Source organism: Rhopalosiphum padi, chromosome 1, assembly GCF_020882245.1.
Source record: "Rhopalosiphum padi isolate XX-2018 chromosome 1, ASM2088224v1, whole genome shotgun sequence".
Lineage (NCBI taxonomy): Eukaryota > Metazoa > Arthropoda > Insecta > Hemiptera > Aphididae > Rhopalosiphum > Rhopalosiphum padi.
Genome location: NC_083597.1, coordinates 85,191,463 through 85,214,223, shown reverse-complemented (window position 1 = coordinate 85,214,223; position 22,761 = coordinate 85,191,463). Strand labels below are relative to the sequence as shown.

The 22,761-nt window shown below is 28.6% G+C and overlaps 2 protein-coding genes across 6 annotated transcripts; one reads left to right on the top strand and one right to left on the bottom strand.

Moving 5' to 3' along the window:
• The first annotated feature begins 3,619 nt into the window (after window positions 1-3,619).
• LOC132931964 (DDB1- and CUL4-associated factor 8-like) lies at window positions 3,620-20,826 on the top strand. Of its 5 annotated transcripts, none has more exons than XM_060998088.1 (11): window positions 3,620-3,965; window positions 5,473-5,668; window positions 5,737-5,912; window positions 5,968-6,217; window positions 6,287-6,537; window positions 6,607-6,796; window positions 6,879-7,233; window positions 7,435-7,565; window positions 7,625-7,747; window positions 10,294-10,365; window positions 20,636-20,823. In XM_060998088.1, exons 2-11 carry the CDS (start codon window positions 5,477-5,479, stop codon window positions 20,783-20,785), a joined length of 1,890 nt encoding a protein of 629 aa, XP_060854071.1. In that variant the 5' UTR covers window positions 3,620-3,965; window positions 5,473-5,476; the 3' UTR covers window positions 20,786-20,823. The 5 variants fall into 5 exon arrangements, with proteins under 5 accessions (XP_060854071.1, XP_060854072.1, XP_060854074.1 ...); XM_060998089.1 differs by lacking the exon at window positions 20,636-20,823 and adding an exon at window positions 12,735-12,964 and having other exon boundaries at window positions 3,621-3,965; XM_060998091.1 differs by lacking the exons at window positions 10,294-10,365; window positions 20,636-20,823 and adding an exon at window positions 12,735-12,964 and having other exon boundaries at window positions 3,621-3,965.
• LOC132931965 (BOS complex subunit TMEM147) lies at window positions 12,791-14,183 on the bottom strand. Its single transcript, XM_060998093.1, has 4 exons — window positions 13,939-14,183; window positions 13,752-13,884; window positions 13,463-13,684; window positions 12,791-13,205 (listed from the first exon to the last, which is right to left on the bottom strand). The coding sequence occupies exons 1-4, from the start codon at window positions 14,013-14,015 to the stop codon at window positions 12,939-12,941; spliced, it is 699 nt and encodes a 232-aa protein (XP_060854076.1). The 5' UTR covers window positions 14,016-14,183; the 3' UTR covers window positions 12,791-12,938.
• Window positions 20,827-22,761: the final 1,935 nt, after the last annotated feature.

The window sequence follows — 22,761 nt, the reverse complement described above, 5'->3', positions numbered from 1 at the left end:
TTAGTTTATTCCACTAACAGTTTTCCTTAGGAGGCAAAGAAAGCACCACCTCCCTAAAAAATAAAATATTGTTTTACACTCAATTAAAAAATTTAGCCGATGTTTCTTTTTGTTCAATAAAAAAAAAAAAAATTTATTTTATAAAAGTTTTTTTGAAAATGTTTAATTAAAATTTAATTAAACAATTAATTTAATTTAATTTTTACTGTTTTATTTTTAGTTTTTTATGGTATTTACAGAAAGATACATTTTATGTTATATAACTTGGGTGATTTGGGCCCCATTTTGCCGAAGCATAAATAGAATTTTGTTTCGTTAAATGTTAAAATATTAATTTTGTTTGTTTATTCAAATAAAATCATGAAATCATAAAAAATAAATGAAATAATTTAAGCATTGAACTATGTATAGCATAAGGTTAGTAAAAAAAATTAAATAATTTAATACAGTTTATTATAAGTTGTTTTTATCGTAGTAAAAAAAAAATCAAAAATCGTTAGTCACAATTTTTGTTTGCATTTAACAAGCATTTAAAGTTCAAATGTTTATGAAATATGTCAATATCGCGAAAATTTGCAAGGAATTAAGTTGAAAATTCATAACATTTTTGTGATTTATACCTAAGGTTAAAAAACCCAATACAAGGTCTTTTTGACTTAACGAATACAATTATATTGACAATTTAAAAAAAAAAAAATTAAAAAAGTCCATAAAAAAAAAGAAAAAGCTCTGATGTGTAAAAACCTGGAATTTTCGGCAAAATGGGATTCGAAAAACTAGTAAACGATACTGATGTTCTAGTTGCATTCCGAAACTACTTAACCAATTTTGATGAAATTATGATCAATGTGTGTAATTTTGTCTTCTTCTTCTTCCTCTGGCACTAAGTACTCTCTAAGAGTTTTGGCCGCCATCACAATATCCCTTCATTTTTTTTTTCACGGTCCTGAACTACTTCCCTCCACTCCTGTACTCCCAATCTTTCAAGGTCTTCCTCCACAACATCCAGCCACCTTTTCATAGGTCTCCCTCGAGCAAGGGCGGATACAGTGATCCTAAACGGGGGGGGGGGGGGCGGAAATTTATTAGTTATCAACTAAAAAAAGGTCATAATCTATTTTTACTGAAGTACCTCCGATGGGTGGTCTCTTCCCTCTGTCTTTCTCTGTCTACTGTTCTATTTTATCACTTAAGCTTATTGTTCATTAATTGTAACAGATTGCGTAATATAAAATTTTGTTAAAAAAAAAAAAAATCTATTTTTAAAAAAAACTTTGTTGGAATATATGATACTTAATTTTGTGAACGGGGGGTAGGCAAGTGCCCTCATTACCCTCCGCCTTGTATCCACCCTTGCCCTCGAGGTCTCTTTCCCATTGGTTCATTGGTTTCCAATTTAGGATTGTTCTACTTATATCATCCTGGCTTCTCCACATCGCGTGTCCTAACCATTGGATCCTTTGGCCTCTTATAAATCTGATAACTGATGCAATTGAGCAATTCCCAATTCATTTTGTAGTTCTCCAAGTTGTATTGATGTTATCATAAGTTGTTCCACATATTGTCCTCCAAATTCTGTTTTCAAAAGTCCTAAGTTTTCTTTCGGTTGTACTGGTGGTAAGTCAAAGCTTCACGCCATAGGTGAGCGTCGGCCTTATTATTGCTGTAATATATAGTCTAGTTATAGTCCTCTTTGAAAATTATTTTGATTTTAAGAACTCATTTAAGGCAAATGCTGCTCTTTCAGCCTTTGAGATCCTCACTTTTATTTCCTTCGACCAATCATTTTTAGCACTCAGCATATAACTCCTAAATACCGAAATTTATCTACTTTTTCGAAAGTTAAGGACTCCGTGTCAGGGTTGTCTCCAATTTCTAGCAACTCCATTAATTTGTCTTCGTCATGAGATATGTCAGATATGATAGTTTTTATCCCCATTAATGACCTCAATATATTACCTCTTTATTATGTAAATATATATAATATAATATTATAAAATCAATGGTATAACGTTAGAGCTGTGCGAATATTTAACCGATTATTTTTAACGAATGATACATAATAAATTAATCAATTGAAAAAATGCAACGCTGGGTGGGACATTTATGTAAAACTGATATGTCTGGTATATGTCGGAATTATCATCTATATACCAAATCAGAAAACAAAAAATAGATTTTATCCTCACATTAAATGTTAGCATTAGGCAATCAAACTAACACGGATGCATTTTGTACGGGCAACGAAGTGCGCGGGTACAGCTTAGTGTATAATATAGTTATAATAAGATAGGGGATTTAAAAATTCGAAATTTGTTATTTTCTTTTTTGATGCTAGGTAGTCACATAAATTGAATAGTTTAATATTGTTACCAGCATTGGATTTTTGTTTCATATGATTTTTTAAGGAGAATTTCGTTTCAAACAAATGCTCTAACGACTTATTTATATTTTATATATATACTTTATGTATATAATAGTACCAAGTTCTGCTATCTTAATTTTTACCCCACCGTACAAAATGTCTGCGTTTTGTACTTTTGCCTTTTAATGCTTGACCGTACGGCGTACAACATCACATAAAAACCGACATAAATACATAATGGATAAGAAAGGTATCTACTATCTACACAGGCTAAAATCTGTTAATTCGCAGTGCTTATAATATTTAAAAAATGTTATGAAAATATTATAAAAAAATAATACATATTATATATGACTTATAGTATCTTAGTTACCTATATACGTGGTAGACTAGTGGTACTGTTGTGTATCTACTGTGTACGCAGAACTGCAGTGTGCATCGTGCATGTAGTGTGTTTTTTATTTTTAATAAAATATTAAAATAATTTATTATTATAAGTACACTTATTACAATTTCAGTCCAGAAAACATTTTTTTTTTTAGTATTTAAATAATATATTTTGTATAATGTCACATGAGGTTATTTTTTCGTAATACCTATCTCTAAAATGGCTTCGTTCAATATAATTATTAGATTATTAACTAAATTATTATGCTATACAACCTACTTAATTCGTAGTTACACTAACAACTTTAATGTGTACGAATAGAATATTAAAAACAAGCACAAGTTTAGAGTTCAACTTTCCGGAAAGTGTATGTTTAGCTATCGATTTTTAGGATATTCTTTTTACTAAAGTCAGTAATTATCTATACGTGATATAAATCATATTTCATATTACTTCAGTATCTACCTAATTGTCCTAATACCAGTAATACCTATATTGGGCGTCAGGGCTATACCCACCTACTAATTTAACAAATTATAATACTATTACAATACGTATAAGTATAACCATTGATTTTTATATAATATTATAAAATCAATGGTATAACGTAACCACTACTATATAAGTCTGCGAGGCTGTGAACGTATAAAAATATAATATTATTAACACATCACTACATCAGTATAATAAAATTGTGGTATAATGCTATAATGTCGTTCTGTGGTAGTATATGATGAACATTTATTTTCGCAGTAATAAATTTTCGGACAACAGCCTATGACCCGTTTTGTGATACTGTGATAGTATGATATGAACTATGAAGGATTGGTGAACAAGATAATAGGACCTAACATCATCATAATAAAATATTATTATGTTTTCAACTTTTCACACCGTATGTACTATGTTTATGTACGAATTACGTTTTAACTTTAAATATTTAAACATATTTGGACGTTGAGAATTGAGATGTACCTAATACACTATTACACTAATATCATTATCCTATCGTTTACGTTATTATAATATACTATTGATCTTGCAGTATGTAATGATTTAGATTTCCGTAATTGTTGAGAACAATTTTTAGTGGTGATACATGTTATTATCTTGAAATTTAATTCAAATCGCCTTTACTGCAATACTACAGTTGGGTTCGCCTCAAATAACAATTTTTACAATATTGTAGCTTATTATTATTTATCATCTTGTGTAAGTAATATTGTTAATTCAAATTGTATTTTAATAATATCTATTAGAAATGTAAATTTGTATTTTTTCTACATACTGAAATACTGAAATACCTTGGTGTTAAAAATAAAATAAAATGTGATTTTACTTTCAATATTACTAACAATTATTTGTTGTCATCTAGTAAAATATTTTAAAATCGAACTGACCATGATAATACTAAGTGCTTATTCTGGTAGAAAATTTAATTTAAATAATATTTTTAAAACAACTTTTTGGATCACTAAACAAATATGAGATATCCTAAGTTTATATGTCAATGAATTTAAAAATTGCAGTTTTTTAACAAATATAAAGTTATTTAAAATAAATTAATGATTGTTTTAACTTATAAAAACTTGTATCATGCACAGAGTTAATTATTGAACCCAGTTATAATTTAGTATTTGTAGATAATAATCTAATTATTACCAAAAATAACATACTTAAAAGACATTTTCTCAGTTTCTTATTATTTTTTACATTATTATCTAGCTGTTAGTAATGTTTTAGTAATAGATATTAGAAATGCTTGAATTATATAGTATTTACTTGTAATTATAAAATATAAATAAAAATAGCAAAGTTATCTAATAATTTATTTTATTATCAAATGCTCCATGTATAAAATTTTATGTTGCATGTTGTAAGTAATTTAGATTTTAAATTCCATTTTCACAGTTTCACTCTTTTTGCTAATTCACCTTAACAATCTGATTTATTTTATGTTTCTTTTAAATTTTGTGATAAGGGAAGTTATAATGAAAATTTAACAAAAAAGATTATAATAACCCATATTTGTTTTTCAGATAATTATAAATATTATTGTTTTAAAAATTAAATTGAAATTAAATTCATTTTAATATCAATTATTTTTTTTTTTTTTATAGTTTAATATAAATTTGAATATATCTAGGTAACTAGCAGTGGTGGATTAAGCTATTTGTTGCCTATAAGCAGGAAATTTTCCCCCGTCTCAAATTATAATATAATATTATAAATATATTTTATTTTTTAAGTGCGCCAAATTTACCGCTCCAATCACCTGATTATTTTGCCTGTAGGGTAACACGACGCTGGTACCTAGATATCTAATAAGTTACAAACAATAATTAATACAAAAAAAAAAATTTTTTGCCTATTTTATTTGTCTTATGCCATATTATAGATCATATTTCAATATTTATTAGGTTATTTAGCATAAGATTTTAGTGATTATAAAGTCCATGTTCATGTTTTTAAAATATTTGGATTTACTCCATCTCTTTTTCTTCCTATTGTTGATAATCTTAGTGTTATTATTTATTTATTTTTATTTATATATAATATAAATAATTATATATACTTACCTTGAATGTAATATATGATATTACAGGCAAATATTGTGGTAGAATAAAAATAAAAGTAATAAAATGTATAATATAACAGATGTCTAATTTAATATAAAATTCTTTTACCAGTCTTATACATTAATTATTAATGTCCATAGAAATATGTCTGATATGGACTCAGATTCATCAACAGATAGTGACAATAACAATTCATCTCCTTTTTTCAACCATTATTTGGGTTATCCTCATGGCTATTATGAACATGATATTGAAAGTCCAGGCCTAGAAACAGATGATTCTTCAGATAGTGATGTTATTCCTAATTTAAGTCATTTTGATTCTACATCTAGTGATGTAAGTTTTCAAAGTTCTTACCTAATTTATTTTATTTTTATTTTTATTTTATCATTTTATCATTTTAGAGTGAAGCATCATTAAACAACACTTCAGATGAATTTGATTGTCAAGATAATGATTCATCTTGTAGTTCGAGAAATTCATCTACATTTAAATTATTCAAACAAAGGCATATTAATAAAATGAAAGCCATTCGTTCAAAATCCAATTATTGGTGTCTTCCTAGAGAATTATATAACAGGTTATAAGGTAAATGTCTTATATTTAGTTGATAAAATAATTTAGATTTTGTTTAGAGAAATTGGCCATTATAACCGCCGCGCTCAGTGGGGTTATAAGTTCTATCAATCAACTGTTGGTGTGCAAAAACTCAAACTGAGTAAACAACTAAAAGGCCATCAAGGATGTGTAAATTCACTAGATTTTAATAAAACTGGTGAAATTATAGCTAGTGGATCAGATGATTTTAGAATATGTTTATGGAATTGGTCAAATGGAAAGTGCTTACTCAATTACAGTAGTTTACATACTAGGAATATTTTTCAAGTAAATTAATTTTTCAGTTTATTATGTTCTATTATATAAGATTTTAACTCTTAATTATTATTTCTGTAGACTAAATTTCTCACTACACAGGGAGGTACTCACATTGTATCGAGTGGACGGGATGGCTTAGTTGTATTGTCTGCTGTAAATAATTATGATTTTATATATAGCAAAATAATAGCACGACATGAAAGCTCTTGCAATAAAGTTGGTGTACATCATGAAATACCATATGTAGTTCTTAGTTGTGGAGATGATGGAATCGTTAAAAATATAGATATACGTGAATCTCCTATTAATGAAAACGAAAGAATTACCAAGTAAGAAATATACATTTTTTATTTATTCAAAAAAAATATAATTTATGTGTCTATTATTCTGATTATTAGTATACTACATATCAAAAATGTGCATGGAACTTCTATGCATCTATATGGTATTGACATTAATCCTATGAATCCATTTGAGTTTATTGTAAATGGTGATGATGAATATGTAAGAATGTATGACAAAAGAAAACTAACTGTGGATCCAGTTAAACTATTCCATCGTGAACTTAAAAATACTAAACCAGAAAAAGTAAATAAATTAAACAGATATACTTAACATAATTGAATTAAACTTTTCAGTATTTTTAAATTTTTGAAATAACTTTCTACAGACTGGTGATAGTGCTATTAATGAAATTGATGATAGTGCTATTAATGGCACTGATAATAGTGATGTTGATGGCAGTGATGATGGTGCTGTTGATGGAGCTGTCAATGATGCTTTTGATATTGCTGACATTGGTGCTATTGCAAATGACAATGTTAATTCTGACTATGAAGAATACGAGGTTTCAAGTTCAGCCTCACCTTCTCACTATTTATCTCATATTACATCTGCTGTGTACAGCTATTGTGGAACTGAAATTTTAGCATCTTATAGTGAAGATGATATTTATCTATTTGATACTTATGGTCGATCAAATTCTGTATTACACAGTTATAGTGGCCATCTAAATAGAATGACTGGTATTAAATTTATTTTAGTAGAACAAATTATATTAATAGTTGTTCATATAAAGTGGTAATTTTTATGCTTTAACATTTGACTCTTTTATTACCAGCAATTTCCCTATATCCTTTTAGTGACTATTTTCATATATTTGTTTCAGTAAATATTAATTAATCATAAATTACTAAAATCTAATTTATTTTAATATATTATTCTAGTCAAAGGTGTCAATTTTTATGGTCCAAGAAGCGATTATGTAGTATCTGGATCAGATTGTGGATTTATCTTTATATGGGATAAAAAAACTGAAGCTATTGTCCAAAGAAAACATGCTGATAAAAAAGGATGTGTAAGATTGACGTTTTTACCTTGAAAATTATATTCCTTATCATTTTTTTTTTTTATTAGGCTAATGTATTAGAAGCACATCCACATATACCAACCTTAGCAACTAGTGGTCTGGATAAAACTATAAAAATATGGGAACCTTTAAATATGTCTCAACAACCAAATAAAAAAAAGCTCAGAATGGTAAATTTATATAATATTAAATATTTTAATATATATTTCATTATTACATAAAAATTTAAAATCTTATATTTTAGTTGTTTTAAATTGGGTCTACTAAGGTTCATTCAGATACATTTTTAATGGGTATGATTTATAAATCCTAAACCTACTTGGCCAATTATCAAAGAGCCGACTCTATTTAGCTGAATTTCATATAGCCGACATCATAAAGAGCTAAAATTACAATAGGTGGACAAATTTTTAAAATTAAAAATGTATTAACTACATTTTACAATCACCATAAAATCAATTAGTTGTTTAATTTTTATTATTGTTTTTATTTTATGTCATTATTTTTAATTATTTTTTTTTTTTAATATAGATATGTATATATATTATATAAACAACAAGAATAAATTAAAGTTATTTTATAAAATAAATTACAATCATTTTTTTTTTAAATTTAAATTTTAGATGTGAAGTATATAATTTTATATAATATATAAATTACGACAGATATACAGAATACAGATGGTCATGAAAATTTAACTACTAATTGTTTGCCTGAATAATGAATTTATTGTGATTTGAAAATTAAAATTGTATCATTTAATCTTACCTTTCCATATAACATAATGGTACCCACCAAGCATTATTAGCTTTTTTTAACATTATATTTATTATCAATTTAATAATCCATAAGTTGAATATAATTTTCTTTCATAAATTTGTTCGGCCCTTATATTGGTGTCGGCTAACAGTCATGTTGTTTTATAGATTTTGGCTCTATAGGTTCAGATTAAAAGTGTTTTTTCCATTATTTGTAACCTCTTCCAAAAATAACTTAAACAATTTATGCAAGGTTCCTCTTAATATTATTTTTAAGCCCTAACAAAATTTTCAAAATATTAAGATTGATATTAATTTATACAACAAACTAATTTATGCTGTTCTATGGTTCATTAGTATTGATTTATAAGTAGGGCAAGGATATTTAACTTGAATATGTGTACATTTATGCACTTAAAAATGACCAAATATGCAATTTTACTTTTTCTTTGAAAAAAAAAAATATATTAACATCTATTTATGTATTAGTTGTGTCACTTGTATCTAAAACAATTTAATTATTTACTGAATACATTTTTATAAATTATCGGATTTCAAAGGAATAAAAAAAAACTAGTATTAAAATCATTCTTTAAAATTGTACTCATTATAAATCAATAAATATAAGAATTCAATATTTTAAATTTTGTATTGCACTAACCTTGAGTATGTTTAATGTATGTATTTATATTTATATGTAATATCATATTATAACGTTTAAATATTCATTATATAATAATGCAATGTTTTTGACAACAATTAAATCTACGATCTACCTACTGTAATATTAATAGTAAATTAAATTATTTTTCTAGTAATATAGGCTGATAGACTGTCTTTACTCAAAATCATTTTTCTCATGCAATGACTAGGTAGACCTTTTATATAGCAAACCAGTTACTTATTTCTCCTCTTTTTTTTTTTAATTATAAGTACTCATTATGTTAATAATTAATACAATGATATTATATTTATAGAAATTACATCATTCAATATTTTAATTTCAATATCACAAATTTAAAAATTTTAAATAGATAATACAGTAAATTCTAATTATGTCGAACGTCGCTATCTCGAACTACATTGAAACAATCATTACACTTAATAGCATTTTGCTCAACTCAAAATAAAATTAATCATTTTTTGTCATCTTGAATAAATAAATAATATTTTTATTACGGTAAGAACAAAAAATTAAGTAGTACATTCAGTATAGTTATTGATTAAATGTATTATATCAAAATTTACCAATTTTTTTAATTGTTTTAAAAATTTTAATTAAACTTAACATTTCAAAGTTTATGATATCTCGAGTTTTTTCCTATTCCTCTTGAGATTCCTCATCCCTTATAGAAATAATCGAATAACATTTGAATTAAATTTATTTAACTAATATTATTTTAAAATAAAATCCTTGTATATACATAAATCAAGTATAAGTGATTAAATAATTTATAAGCATGATTAGTTTGATCAAGAACCATTAGTTACAGTTAACTGAAACTGATTGATCAGTTATCTGTTATTATCATTATTCATTATTGTTTTTTCAAAGAATAGTAAATTGCAATACAAGTTAATTTAATTCAATAACTTTGATTCACAAAACTCTGTACTTTCATAGTAAGTTTAAGGTTTAATTTTTCAGTTTAAATAATTAATAATTAATACTTGAAAAAACTTGAGTAATATATTAATCCTAAAAAGCAACAGGAGTTAATAAAGAATGAGTAAAAAATTACACATTGCACATCACTTCGTGTACTAAATAGTTTTCTGTATATATTAAATTATTTTTATTTCCTTATATAAACTTTTATTTTTACATACATTTTTATACTAATTAATTTTAGAAGACAAGACATGTAAACTATAAGGTTTTTAATGTTGATAAAAATGAAATTTTTTATAAAGAAACAGAATTAGTTGAAATTTTATTAATATAATTTTTTTTATAGTGTGTCGTTAAAAATAGACTTGACAGAGAACGACACCTAAGGATAGCAGAACAACAATATCATTTGAGTCATGTGAGTTCTATATATTTGTATACTGGATTTAAGTATTAAAAATTAGTGAATCCAAAATTAAAAATAGAATGTCAGATTTTTAAAATAAATAACGAGTTTATATACATAGATTCAATAATTATACAGGGTGATTTTTTTATCATAAAACACTCATTATTTCAAAAAGTATTCATGTTTTTGAAATCATTTTTTTACATAGTTTCAAGTTGTTGAAAATACTACGTTTTTATTAAAAAATTATATTTTTAAATATTTTTTATTCTTATATTTTTTTAAGTTTTTACTTTTTTGGATAACAGCATAGAGTTTAAATTTCATATTCCATTTAAAGTTTTGACAAACAGAGTGGAGTGGTACGGGGTTACCCCGCAAAATGTTTGTCCACTAAACCGCTTGTCTAAACTTTAAATACATGTAACTCATAAACTACTCACCCTAAATTCGATTTTTATGTATCAAAATACTCAGAAAATTATTCTGCTTTGGGATATGAAATTTAAACTCTATATTGTCATTCAAAAAAGTAAAAAACTTAAAAAAAATATAAGGATAAAAAATATTTAAAATATAATTTTTAATAAAAGCGTAGTATTTTCAACAACTTGAAACTATGTAAAAAAACGTTTTCAAAAACATGAATACTTTTTGAAATAATGAGTGTTTTATGATAAAAGAATCATTTTGTATTATAGCCTATTCTACAACATAAATTTATTTATTACACAAATTGAAATTAAATGATTTAAATTTTTATAATTGAACATATATAAATAATATATTATTTAAATATAGTTATTAGATTTTGTATTTCATTAATTTTGTATTGTCTGACACGATGATTTCAAAGTTTTAAATGTATCTGAAGTGCATATTGAAACCATTTATTTTGATTTTATATGGGTTTTAAAATTTTAGAGTATTTTTAATCTATACTTTTTAGGAATATAACAAAAACAAATTCAATTTGTTTTAAATTTAAAAAATATTAAATTTTCCTTTTTTTAAACGATAATACAGTAAAACTTCCAATTAATGGTCACCGAAGGGACTATAGATAATGACCGCTATTTAGAGGTGGTCGTCCTATAGAGGTGACAATACACGACATAACACTTGATGTGACCAAAAAACCTAACCGTTACATAGAGGTAACCTTTAACGGAAGTTTTACTGTAACATATCATAATCTGATTTTAAATTTTCATAAGAATCACTGGATAATCCATTACTTAATTGTGATATAAAAAATAAACTAAATTAAAGTACATTTTTAGGAGTTTTAAGACTGTAAATGTACTTTTTGTTGACATATTATTTCTAATGTATTTAGTATATTTTATTTATACAATATTACCGTTTATTATTAATAACCAGATCATGAATTCTATAGCATTTGTAAATTATTATGAAATACAGATAAAAATAAATAGCAATTAGCTATACGCCTATGCATCAATAATAAAAACACATAAAATTATTGCAATTTTCTATATTTTTATTGCTATATTATATTTTGTGTAAGTGCTATTAATTTCAAGTTCTGTTAAGAGGAAGCTACATTCACATAGGTTGATTCCGTTTTACAAACACACATAACATAGCAAATTGTAGGTTCTGAAGAATCCATTTAATTCCTTTTTTTTAAATGTTAATAACTCGTTATTTTATTATTTTTAAATAAAAAAACCATGAGGCTTAGTAGTATTTTTAATTTAAAATTTAATAATAGGTAAATTAACCGTGATATTAAACAAATTTAGTTAAATGGATTCTTTAAATCATTGCTGTATACATTTATACAATTATTGCTGTACTAACAATTAGTTAGTAGAATGAAGACAATGTACGTAGTTATAATAAATAATTATCATAGACATTTTTAGAGGAGTTTGTGTACCCAGAGAAGAAAAAAGTGAGATTAGGAATTGAAGAGTGGATGGCTGGTTATGTTTTCTTATATGCCTGAAATGTCATGAAACTTTCTCAAGATAGATACATTAAATATGAATTAATATTAATTTCCGTGACAACTATTCTACACAATATTATAATCCTTTTTATATATACTCCGACCCACAAGAGATCACTACCGCATTTCAACCAAAAATCTTCTGATTCAGTGCATTCCCTACTAGGCCAAAGTATAGTATGAATGTTAAAAATATAAATACACAGGCAAATTTTCGATACATGAACTATGGTAAAATTAATTTTTAAATAGAATTTACATATATATTTATATATATATATATATATATATATATATAAGTCTTTTTATATATTTATTCAAAATTTGATAATGTTAATTTTTTCCAATTGATATTTAGTAGTTATATTTTGATTTTAATGAAATTTAAAATTTATTTCAGATGATTTAGGTTGACTGGAACTATAAGAAGTTTTATAATATATGAATACAACTATATAATGTTTAATATAATATGTTTTTTTTTCATTTTTTTATCAGTATAAAATAAATATAATACAAAATAATTATAGTTATAAGAATACAGTTAAAGTTTGTGTATATTTTTATTTTGAATATTTATTTAATTATTTTTGTTTGTTTTGTTTTAATACATTCCAATTAATGTCGAAAGTCTAGTATAATATTTTAGCATGATTAAACCTAAAACAATTGTGTAAACTCCTTTGATAGCGATTATTGACCAGGGATCAATTAAAAGCCAAGCAGCAAGAGAGTCTATAACCACTGAACGGTAAACAGACAGCAACAGAAGAATGCTAACCGCAGCAAATGGTGAAAATTTTGATTGTAATTTGGATAAATCGTGTCTGGACCATAACCAAACTAATGCAGCAGTCATTATATGATGCATCTAAAAATAAAATTATATAATTACAATTAACATTTTATATATTATGATGAGACCTATTCTTAAAGTTAATTTTGCAGTTTATTATTTACAAGTTCATTAATATAATATAAAAACATATTATTTTTTAATTTGTATTATATAACTTCGATATTAAGAATTATATTTGATTTTTTTCATAACTGCAAAGATAAAGCTTGCTTATTTTATCTTAATTTTCATACACTTTTTATCTATTAATTATTATTCAAGTTTCTCACCAAATTTATATTAGATTCCAGACATTTTTGTGTGTACTTCCAATCAAATTCAGTGCCTCTTGCACCCACCCATAAGAGCAGAAAACGGGTCAATAATATTTCAGCACCCGCCCAGCCAATGCCTGCTGTCATTACCTTAGCATGCCCTTTGCCGGGTATGCTTTGCAATATAACATAGATTCCAGCAATATCTGCTAAATCAACGGAGCTTTTGAGGAAATTCTAAAAAAGTAACGAATGTAGAGTTAAATGGAACTCTTATACATTTATTAATATTGCATGTCATTACCGTTAAACTCAATGTGGTTATAGACGCCTCATTAGCCGGAAAAAACGTTGCTAAAATCAACATCTTGCACAGTTGGGTAAATGTATAGATAATACCTCCTTGTATGCACTTCCAAAATGCTCCATACTCAGATCTAAAAAATAAAAATTAAAACTACCAACACCGGATATGTATTAAATTTACTCACAGATTTGCGTATTTGTACGTTAAATAGTGTGGCACGTATAATAAAGTGACACAATTACCAAAATGATACAACGTCATTTTTTATGAAACCAATAGAAACTCAATTTTAACACAAAAATCTTAGAAATTAAAGTTAATCTATAAAATATTTAACATCATAGACACTAGTGAAAAAGTTAATCTATAATTTAAGCAGCAACCGGCCCGATCGAGTACAGATTATGTTACATATCATGTTATCTATGCTATCACCACAGTCCACAGAATACATATTATTTAATATTTCAGTGGTCTTATCTCAAGTTTTTTTTTTCTTATAAAGCTGTAATGTTGTTATCACATCCAGGGCCGGCGAAACAGCTTTTTAAAATTTTACACATTTTTACACAATATTATTTTTTTGAAAATATTAAATAAATATAACTTAGAACTAGAACCATGAACTGAAAAACATGCTTAAAACTGAAATATTGATAATTATTATATAGTTATTTCGTTTAGCTATTATAGATTAAAATAATATAAGTATATAAGTACTTATTACTTATACCATTTCTGTATTCTTTACATTTTTTATTATTAGTAAGTAAGTATAATGTATTTATATGTACATAGTGCTTATTATATTATATTTCGTCATAATATATTAGTTTAATTTTTTTTTTTATCAGACGTTAAAAAATAATTTACATATTGAGCATAATATATAATTTTTCCGTATTGATGTCCATGAATAAAAATTGTCGATTACCTTATATGGTATTATGGGTTTTTGTATGAAAAAGGTGCCAGTTGCAGGCATTTGTCCTGGGGTAATCGGGGACGCATAAAAATAATACGGCGACTGATACAGAAGCCGATCCAAATCGCTAGTGGTATTTTGCGATCGTACAAAAATACAATTTCGGTGTCGGAGACGTTTCACCAAGATATTGTAAAAGTAAAAAAAATTAATCAAATATCGTGTTAGGGGCATAAGCGTGCGCACAGGGGGGGCGGGTGGGCCGTGGCACACCCTGCAAGCCGTACCAAAATTTGTATACATAGTAACACATGTTCTAAACATAACGATTTTTGATTTTTCAAAAATCATAAAACATTAAATAGGTAGATGAAAAATAACTGATACACAATAATAATAAATAATAATAAATGAAATGTCTTTAAAAATAAAATTGATAACATATTATGTCATATTACCATTACAGATTGCGAAATTGTATTAAACTGTGTTGGCAACTACAATATTTCTTATTTAATTAAAAAAAAATATGTATCTGTTTTTAATCATATGAATGATGTATGCCTTAAATAGTGAGTGATTATGAGTTGGTAAATTAAAGTATGTAACATTTTAATTGTTTCTTCCATCAGAGTTCAGGTTTCTTAATATTTATTGACTTAGCCCACCCTGCCACAAATGTCTGCGCACGCCTATGGTTAGTGAATCGCAACCAATAATGGTCAGCATGTCTTTGAGTGACGACGTCTAGTCGCGGTGGCACGACGGTACTGAACGAGATCCATGTATATTTATCTATGTATATGACCTGACTGTGACGATATATATTTATTTATTATAATATATCAAAATATTGTAGTGACATAATTACATCACTGACATCGTGTGTCAGATGTAGTCCCATATTAGTCCACACAGCTACCGCTTGTACCTATGTTGTCGAAACCCATTCTAATAGGCGTGAAATAAGTGTGCCATTACACGAATATCGTCGTATTTGCATAAACGCGTGTGTATTATAAACGTATAGGATTTAACGGTCGGTCACTCCGCATGGTAATAAGGTGCAGTTGTTAATATGAATTCGGTTTCGATATACATTTCCTTAGCGGTGTTCTCACGGGAAATGCGGATTGAGGGGTTCATATCCGTCCCAGTTTAGATTAATTTTTAGATCACAATCCTCCCTACAAGTCTACTGGTCTATGAAAAGTAAAAAATTATTTAATATTAGCGAGTAGTCACTTTCGCGCCCACATCTCCATGTAAATTGAAATTTTCGGGGAAAGGAGTGTTTTGCGAATTTTAAATCTATGCTCATGGCATGTTCGCAGAAATAGTATACCTATAATTATAATTGTATAATTTAAAATTATAAAGACATTTAACTGTTAATGGATCATTTAGATTTGATATATTTTAGTAGTCTGCGACTGAACAATGAAGTGTTGATTATCATAATTAACTTATTTATTTTTCAAAAACAACCAACAATACAACATTATTCATTGAGTAGAAATAATGTATTGTGAAATGCTAAAATGACTATAATTAAAAGTATATGTACCTACTGTAATTAAAACGTGTAAAGTTTCAGAGTCGAAAAATAAATCCTTCACCGCGAAAACTTGCATATGAGTTAGTATATGGTTTTCGCGTACTTAGGTAATTAATATTTGGATTTTTGAAATTTTTTTGATGTACAAAGAAAGTCCGACGATCCCTTATGCACGCTTCAACGTTACATTGCGAAAGGTTAACCTAACAGATGTCATCGATTAAGTTACGGAGAAGCAGATTAAGTAACCGAACCTAGCATGGAATGCAGGGCCTAAAATTGTGTGCAGTAGCTAATATTGAATGTGCAGTAATAAATTTAAAAATATGCAGTATGGTTTTTGGCTTATATATTTTTATTTGATTATTCAATATTGATTATTAAAAATTACTAATTAGCATGTATTCGTTTAAAATTGGTCCGTTTCCACTATAAAAGGAAATTCTCAATTTTTTTTTCATTTGACTGTGCTAGCATGCGTTAGTGCTGTTTGTTCTATACTTGGTTTCTACGTTAACACCGTCTGCCGATAACGATATTTTACCGCATGAGGAGGCACTACGGAGTTTGCAGGCGATAAATCACCAACGCACGTTCTCCGGTACCCCGTGGTGTGACGAGTTCACCGCGGGTGTCGCACGCTCGGCTATATTGACGCGTTAGACCCCCTCTGCATGGCGCGGCCAGCCGAACGACACGCGCCTTTTACAATCGCGCGCGGCCCGGCGGCGACGGCAAGACGGTGGGCTAGCGGTACCAGAGCGGACAACGATGCTGCCTCGACGACTGCACCAATAGCAGTTATGGCAATTGTTACCAATTCACGAGAGCTCGACAATTAATCGTTACGGAACAATAATGCGACCGTCTGATTGATGGACACGAAACGTCATATCATATATATGTAACGATATTTATAGTCAGATCGAGATTACATGTACTGCATTGCACGTACAAATAGGTAACGACAACCGGCGAAAAAGCCGGCCGGTTACAATGATACAAATATTAAAAACGTATACTGAAGCGCTTAACACCGAGTAGGTTGCTATATGAAGTGGTGGCACGCTCGGACGCACGTCAATACTAAAACGGCCCGGTGTACGACGTTTACGTACGACGCTGACGAACAGCAGCCGAACGCAATCGCGGGGACGCATAAAAATAATACGGCGACCGATGAATAGAAGTCGATCCAAACCGCTAGTGGCATTTTGCGGTGGTACAAAAATGCAATGTCGGTGTCGGAGACGTCTCACCAAGATATTGTAAAAGTAAAAAAAAATTAATCAAACATCGTGTTATGGGATTATAGCTAGTGACTATCGCAGCCAATAATGGTCAGCATGTCTTTTTGAGTGACGACGTCTAGTCGCGGTGACACGACGGTACTGAACGAGACCCATATATGTATATTATCTATATGACCTGACTGTGGCTGTGGTGACGGTACATATTTATTTATTATAATATATCAAAATATTGTAGTGACATAATTACATCACTGACATCGTGTCACGGACACCAAACGGGACGCATTAATTTGCATCGGCATGCGCTCGGAATGCTGCATGTATATACATTATACATATGTTATACATATCAATGTGGCGTTTGACCCGCCGGCGGGTAATTTGATTGGGATTGCCGTTAAAAATAAGACGTGAAATATGTGAAAAACAACAATTTTTAAGAAATCAAATGATGAAATACGACTTTAACGAAATTACACGTTTTGATTATGTTAAAACTGTATCGTTCAAATTTTTACCGAGCCACAAATAATATTACAATAACATGTGAAAACTATAACCTTATAACCTAATTTATATTTTTTGGAATTTTTTTTTTAATTATTATTTTTATATTTAACGACGAAAACAATATTTTTGATGTACATAATAATTACGAAAAGATAAAAAACAATATTTTTAACCTACCTTTAGCAATATAATATTTTATGTTGCTATTGACAGTCCTAAGTCTGTATTAAATGGGAAGGAAAATAATGTATTTATATTGGACGCAATTAGTATAGTTGTTAAATATTATCGGGACGCAATTAGTGTAGTTGTTAAATATTATCGGCACGCAATTCGTATGAAAAAGGGTCGGTACGTGGCTTTTTTTACCTTATTTTATATCGGAGATTTTTTCTGGCGCTTTTTTCCGACTACCTAATTGATAACAGATTGATATAGTGCTTACACAATAATAATGTAGTATGTTTCAGACTTCTGCTTTACCGGAAAATCCTGGTTTTGCGGTTTTGTTTTTTTTTTTTTTTAACTTGTATAGTTAGGTTGGTACCTATAATAAAAAGTTGGTGGTCAGAACTTGACGCAAATCATTAATTTTTTAATTATAACATTTTGAAATTTTGCAGTTTATACAACATTGTTTGTTTAATGTTTCGCTAAAGGTAATGAAGTGGGGCAATGGTCTCAAACTATGTAAGAGCGGCAACTGCCCATTCTGACACCCCTGTTCACACACCTAACTATATTATAGACACATTGTAATTTTAATTTTAATCGAACACTTAATTTTTAATATTATTTATATACAATAATGTATATATTTCTTAAATATATGTTTTGAATTATTTATTATACCACTATATTAACTAACTTTAACAAATATTTATTTTTAATCATTACTAAATATTTAATGTATATTGAATTCAGTATATTTCATTTAGTCATAATTTAACTAATACGTATTAAATAAATTTAAATTATTATTTATTAAATGATGAACAACAAATATTTATTTTTTAATGTTTATTTATAAATATAAATAATATTTATTTTTATTTTTATGGAAATAATTAAAATTAAATATTAACTGTTAAATAAAAATTAAATATTTATCAACCTTTATCATTGAAAATTGTGAACAGGGCAAGAATATAAAAAAAAATATCGATAATATCCTGTTTTTTGTACGTAAAATGTTTTTGCCACTCATTTAACAATGCGGTTAAGTTTCAGAGTTCAAAAATGAATCCTTCAGTTCAAAAACTTGCATACGAGTTTTTTTTCTTCAAAAAAGAGGTTTTTAAAGGACGTAGGTGTTAAGTATTTGGATTTTCGTTATTTTGTTGATGTAAAAATAAAATCTGACGGTCCCTTATGCACATTGCAACGTTTTTAGAGGCTTAATGTGTACGATTTCACAAAAAACACTTGTTTTTTAATTTTTGGTTCAAGAGTCGTAGGTGTTCTGTTTCATTTAATATGATATAGGTGTATTTTCATATAATTTACCTATAGTAAACGCAAACAATTTTTAATTTTGCGTATGACCTCGTTTTACGATTCATTTTTCAAAAACAAAAACAACACAGAAAATTTTTAATTTTGTTTTTAAGGTATTATATTTTGTATTTAATATATTTTAACCAAACCCTGCAGAGGAAAAATGTCTAAAAAGTAGCATGCTATTACTACTATTACTTTTTTTTATTATTGTGTTTACTCTTCGGGGATGTTATTATCTTTTTAAACAACTAAAATTATAATGAACAATAAAAATATAATATAAAAAAAATTACCGCACCTTGTCATATTGTGGAACACCGATGAGATTTTGTTAAAATCAAACAGCCACTGATCACATTGTTACATATTTATATATATTTTTCTCCTTGCCAGAAAATTACCACGTGCACATTTAATTATACGTGCGTCTTGACCTTCACGTACAGGTACGGCGAACGGATATATATAATATAGTTTGCGACGACGGCGATTGCACGAGGACAGAACGGACAGGACTCTGCCGTCAGAATTCGAAAAAGAGGAAAAATAGGTACAAATAGTCTGGGACAGCCAGCGCACAGGTCCTGTCGGTCCTGATACTGTGTAACCATCATCCTGTCGGTAACGCTGTCTCTGTCCTGTCGCCGACGATCTTGCAGGTCATCTGCACCGGCTGCACCGTACCCGGAAATAATAGCTGCTGAGTCGACACTACTGACATTTGTATTCCAAGCAACTCACCCCGTACCGTCTTTGCCTTCAACGCGTCGTCGTTAACGTATAGTCATCAGTCATCACTATTGGGGCCGAGTCGTGGTCCACGTGTGTAACAATAGCCGCTGTATGGTCCGTCACTCAGCGACAGCGATAACCACCGTCCTAGCGTCACAGTAATCCAAACATAGGCAAATCCACCAAAAGACGAGAGAAAAAGTGTACATCGCCACCGTTCTATTAATGTACTTATGTGTGACCAATAAAATAATATAATAATAACGATTATTACGACTGCATATCACACAATATGTGCGTCGTTACTGTCCAAATGTCGATAACGATTGTTAACCGCGTGTCATAATTTATATAGTAATCGTCAGTTTATTATAATGATTTCATTTCTGTTATATATTTGCAGATTTTTCTATCGGCGGTGACAGATCTGTTTCGGACGCGAATGGGCGAATGGTTGAAGTGTATCACGAGGTCTGCTTATGCGCACAGTCAACCCGAACATTCTATATTCGGTCCATCCCATCGGACCCATCGTCATATATTTTGTGTATAATATAAATAAACGATGCTAGATATACCTGTATAATCATAGACAAGCACACGGCGGAACTCGGCCGGAAATTTTTAGGGACACGGTACAATCGGATGATATTGTCATACATTTAATTAAAAATTTAAAAGAATTTAAAAAAATATATATTTTATGTTGGTTTATTTCGTAAACTTATAAATGCTTAACATAATCCTATTGGTTTTTGTTCGTTGAGTCAGTGCTTGAATTGGGGGAGGACGTGGAAACGCAACATTTGCAGATGTAGTGAATTTGTAAATCATCAGTTTTTTCTGATGCAAAATATACCTATAACCTATTAGAGTCATAATATTTGTATATTTGTATCGACTATGAAAAAAAAAATTGGTTAATAATAATAAAATGGGTTATTATAATATAATCAATCGTTAGGCTACGGCGACCACACCTAGAGCTTTTTTCTATGCGACCGCTGCGATCCTAGATATTGTGAACGTAACTATTTTTCACTTTTATTAAAATAATATATAAAAGAAGAAGATGTCAATATATGTCAAATCTATGAATGTTTTTTCAACAAATTTTACACTAATTCGCTTTTAACATCGATTGGCTACAGTTGAGTTAATTGCTCATTTTTTATAGGAAATCTATAAAAAAAAAAATATTCATAACTAATTGTTTATAAATAATAAACTTAACTAAATGAACCTGGATGTATGTATTACTAAAAAAGATTTTGTATACTAGACAATTATTATACGTTACAATTCTACAAACACTACCAAAAAAAAAAAAAAACACAACGTTTCCGTAATGTGTACAATGTTTCGAACAGATTCGTATGTCATTCAACGACGTCACAGCCACCGAATAATCGGATCAGAATCGAATCGCACGCATTGTCAGATCATTATAGCGGCACACGAGACGGGCAGCTCAAACGAGAGCGATACACCCGTAACGCGGAACTCTTAAGAGTCACTGGAACTGTGCCATATGCTCGCTAGATAAGACGTACGCGCGAATCGTCATTTCTGCGGAACGTAACCTGCCGTACCTCTGCGCGTGTCGACAATGTCGATAACGCACAGGGAAACGGGGTTTTTACGAATATACGTTCTGTTTGGAAAACATACTTGAACACTTACGAATAACGTATTCCTACGAGTGATTGTTTATGGCATAATAAGGGAACGAAAAAAAAAATGAAATATGAAAAATATGTACTAACGCAAATATTTAATACAGATGTAACGATCAGTGTTCGCGCAAACGCAATATACCAAACACTGCTCGAAAGGTGTCAGACTTATATAAGCCGCGAAACAAGGCCGAGGTCGAATCCTGTTTGTGCATACCAGAACTTGAGCTTAGGAAATGTTAGAGCTGCGAATAATAGATATGAATAAAATCACTATTTAATAATTCGAGTAAAGGCAGTATAATGTGCAGGCAACAGAATATTCTAAAAGTCAACAAATAAAGACATCAAGATGCCTTTCCTAGTCGCGCAAGTCTGCCCGGGGTGGGTCTTGCTACGACGGAGGAAAGACAGTGACTGTGAATGCTGGTCGTTTTGCAGGGCCTTTTATACCCGGTTCATTAGCGATTTCCCAAGACCGGTCTCGTGTTATGTAACAGATAACAAGAAACCGTCGAAAGATATGTCAAAATCCATGAGTGGTTTTTCAAAAAATTTTACTATTTACTTTGTAACAGCGATTGGCCATAGTTGAGTTGCTGATTGTTCATAGGAAATCTATAAAAAAAATAATCATAATTTGGTGCTTATAAATAACAAATCTAACTATATTACCGTGGATAAATGTATTACCAAAAAAAAAAAATAATATAAAATAAAGAATTATTATAAATTACAATCACTCAAAAAAATTAACGTTTTTGTAATGTGTACAATGTTTCGAACATATTCGTATGTCATTCAACGACATCGCAGCCACCGAATAATCGGATCAGAATCGAATCGCACGCAT

What these genes read in the sequence shown, in the direction of transcription:
- LOC132931964 (XM_060998092.1), top strand. Translation starts at nt 5,477, where the DNA reads ATGTCTGATATGGACTCAGATTCATCAACAGATAGTGACAATAACAAT. An exon ending in ATACTAGGAATATTTTTCAA is followed by an intron (nt 6,218 to 6,286) that starts GTAAATTAATTT and finishes TTATTTCTGTAG; the next exon opens with ACTAAATTTCTCACTACACA. An exon ending in ATGCTGATAAAAAAGGATGT is followed by an intron (nt 7,566 to 7,624) that starts GTAAGATTGACG and finishes TTTTTTTATTAG; the next exon opens with GCTAATGTATTAGAAGCACA.
- LOC132931965 (XM_060998093.1), bottom strand. Translation starts at nt 14,015, where the DNA reads ATGACGTTGTATCATTTTGGTAATTGTGTCACTTTATTATACGTGCCA. An exon ending in TAACCACATTGAGTTTAACG is followed by an intron (nt 13,685 to 13,751) that starts GTAATGACATGC and finishes TTACTTTTTTAG; the next exon opens with AATTTCCTCAAAAGCTCCGT. An exon ending in TGGAATCTAATATAAATTTG is followed by an intron (nt 13,206 to 13,462) that starts GTGAGAAACTTG and finishes TTTTATTTTTAG; the next exon opens with ATGCATCATATAATGACTGC.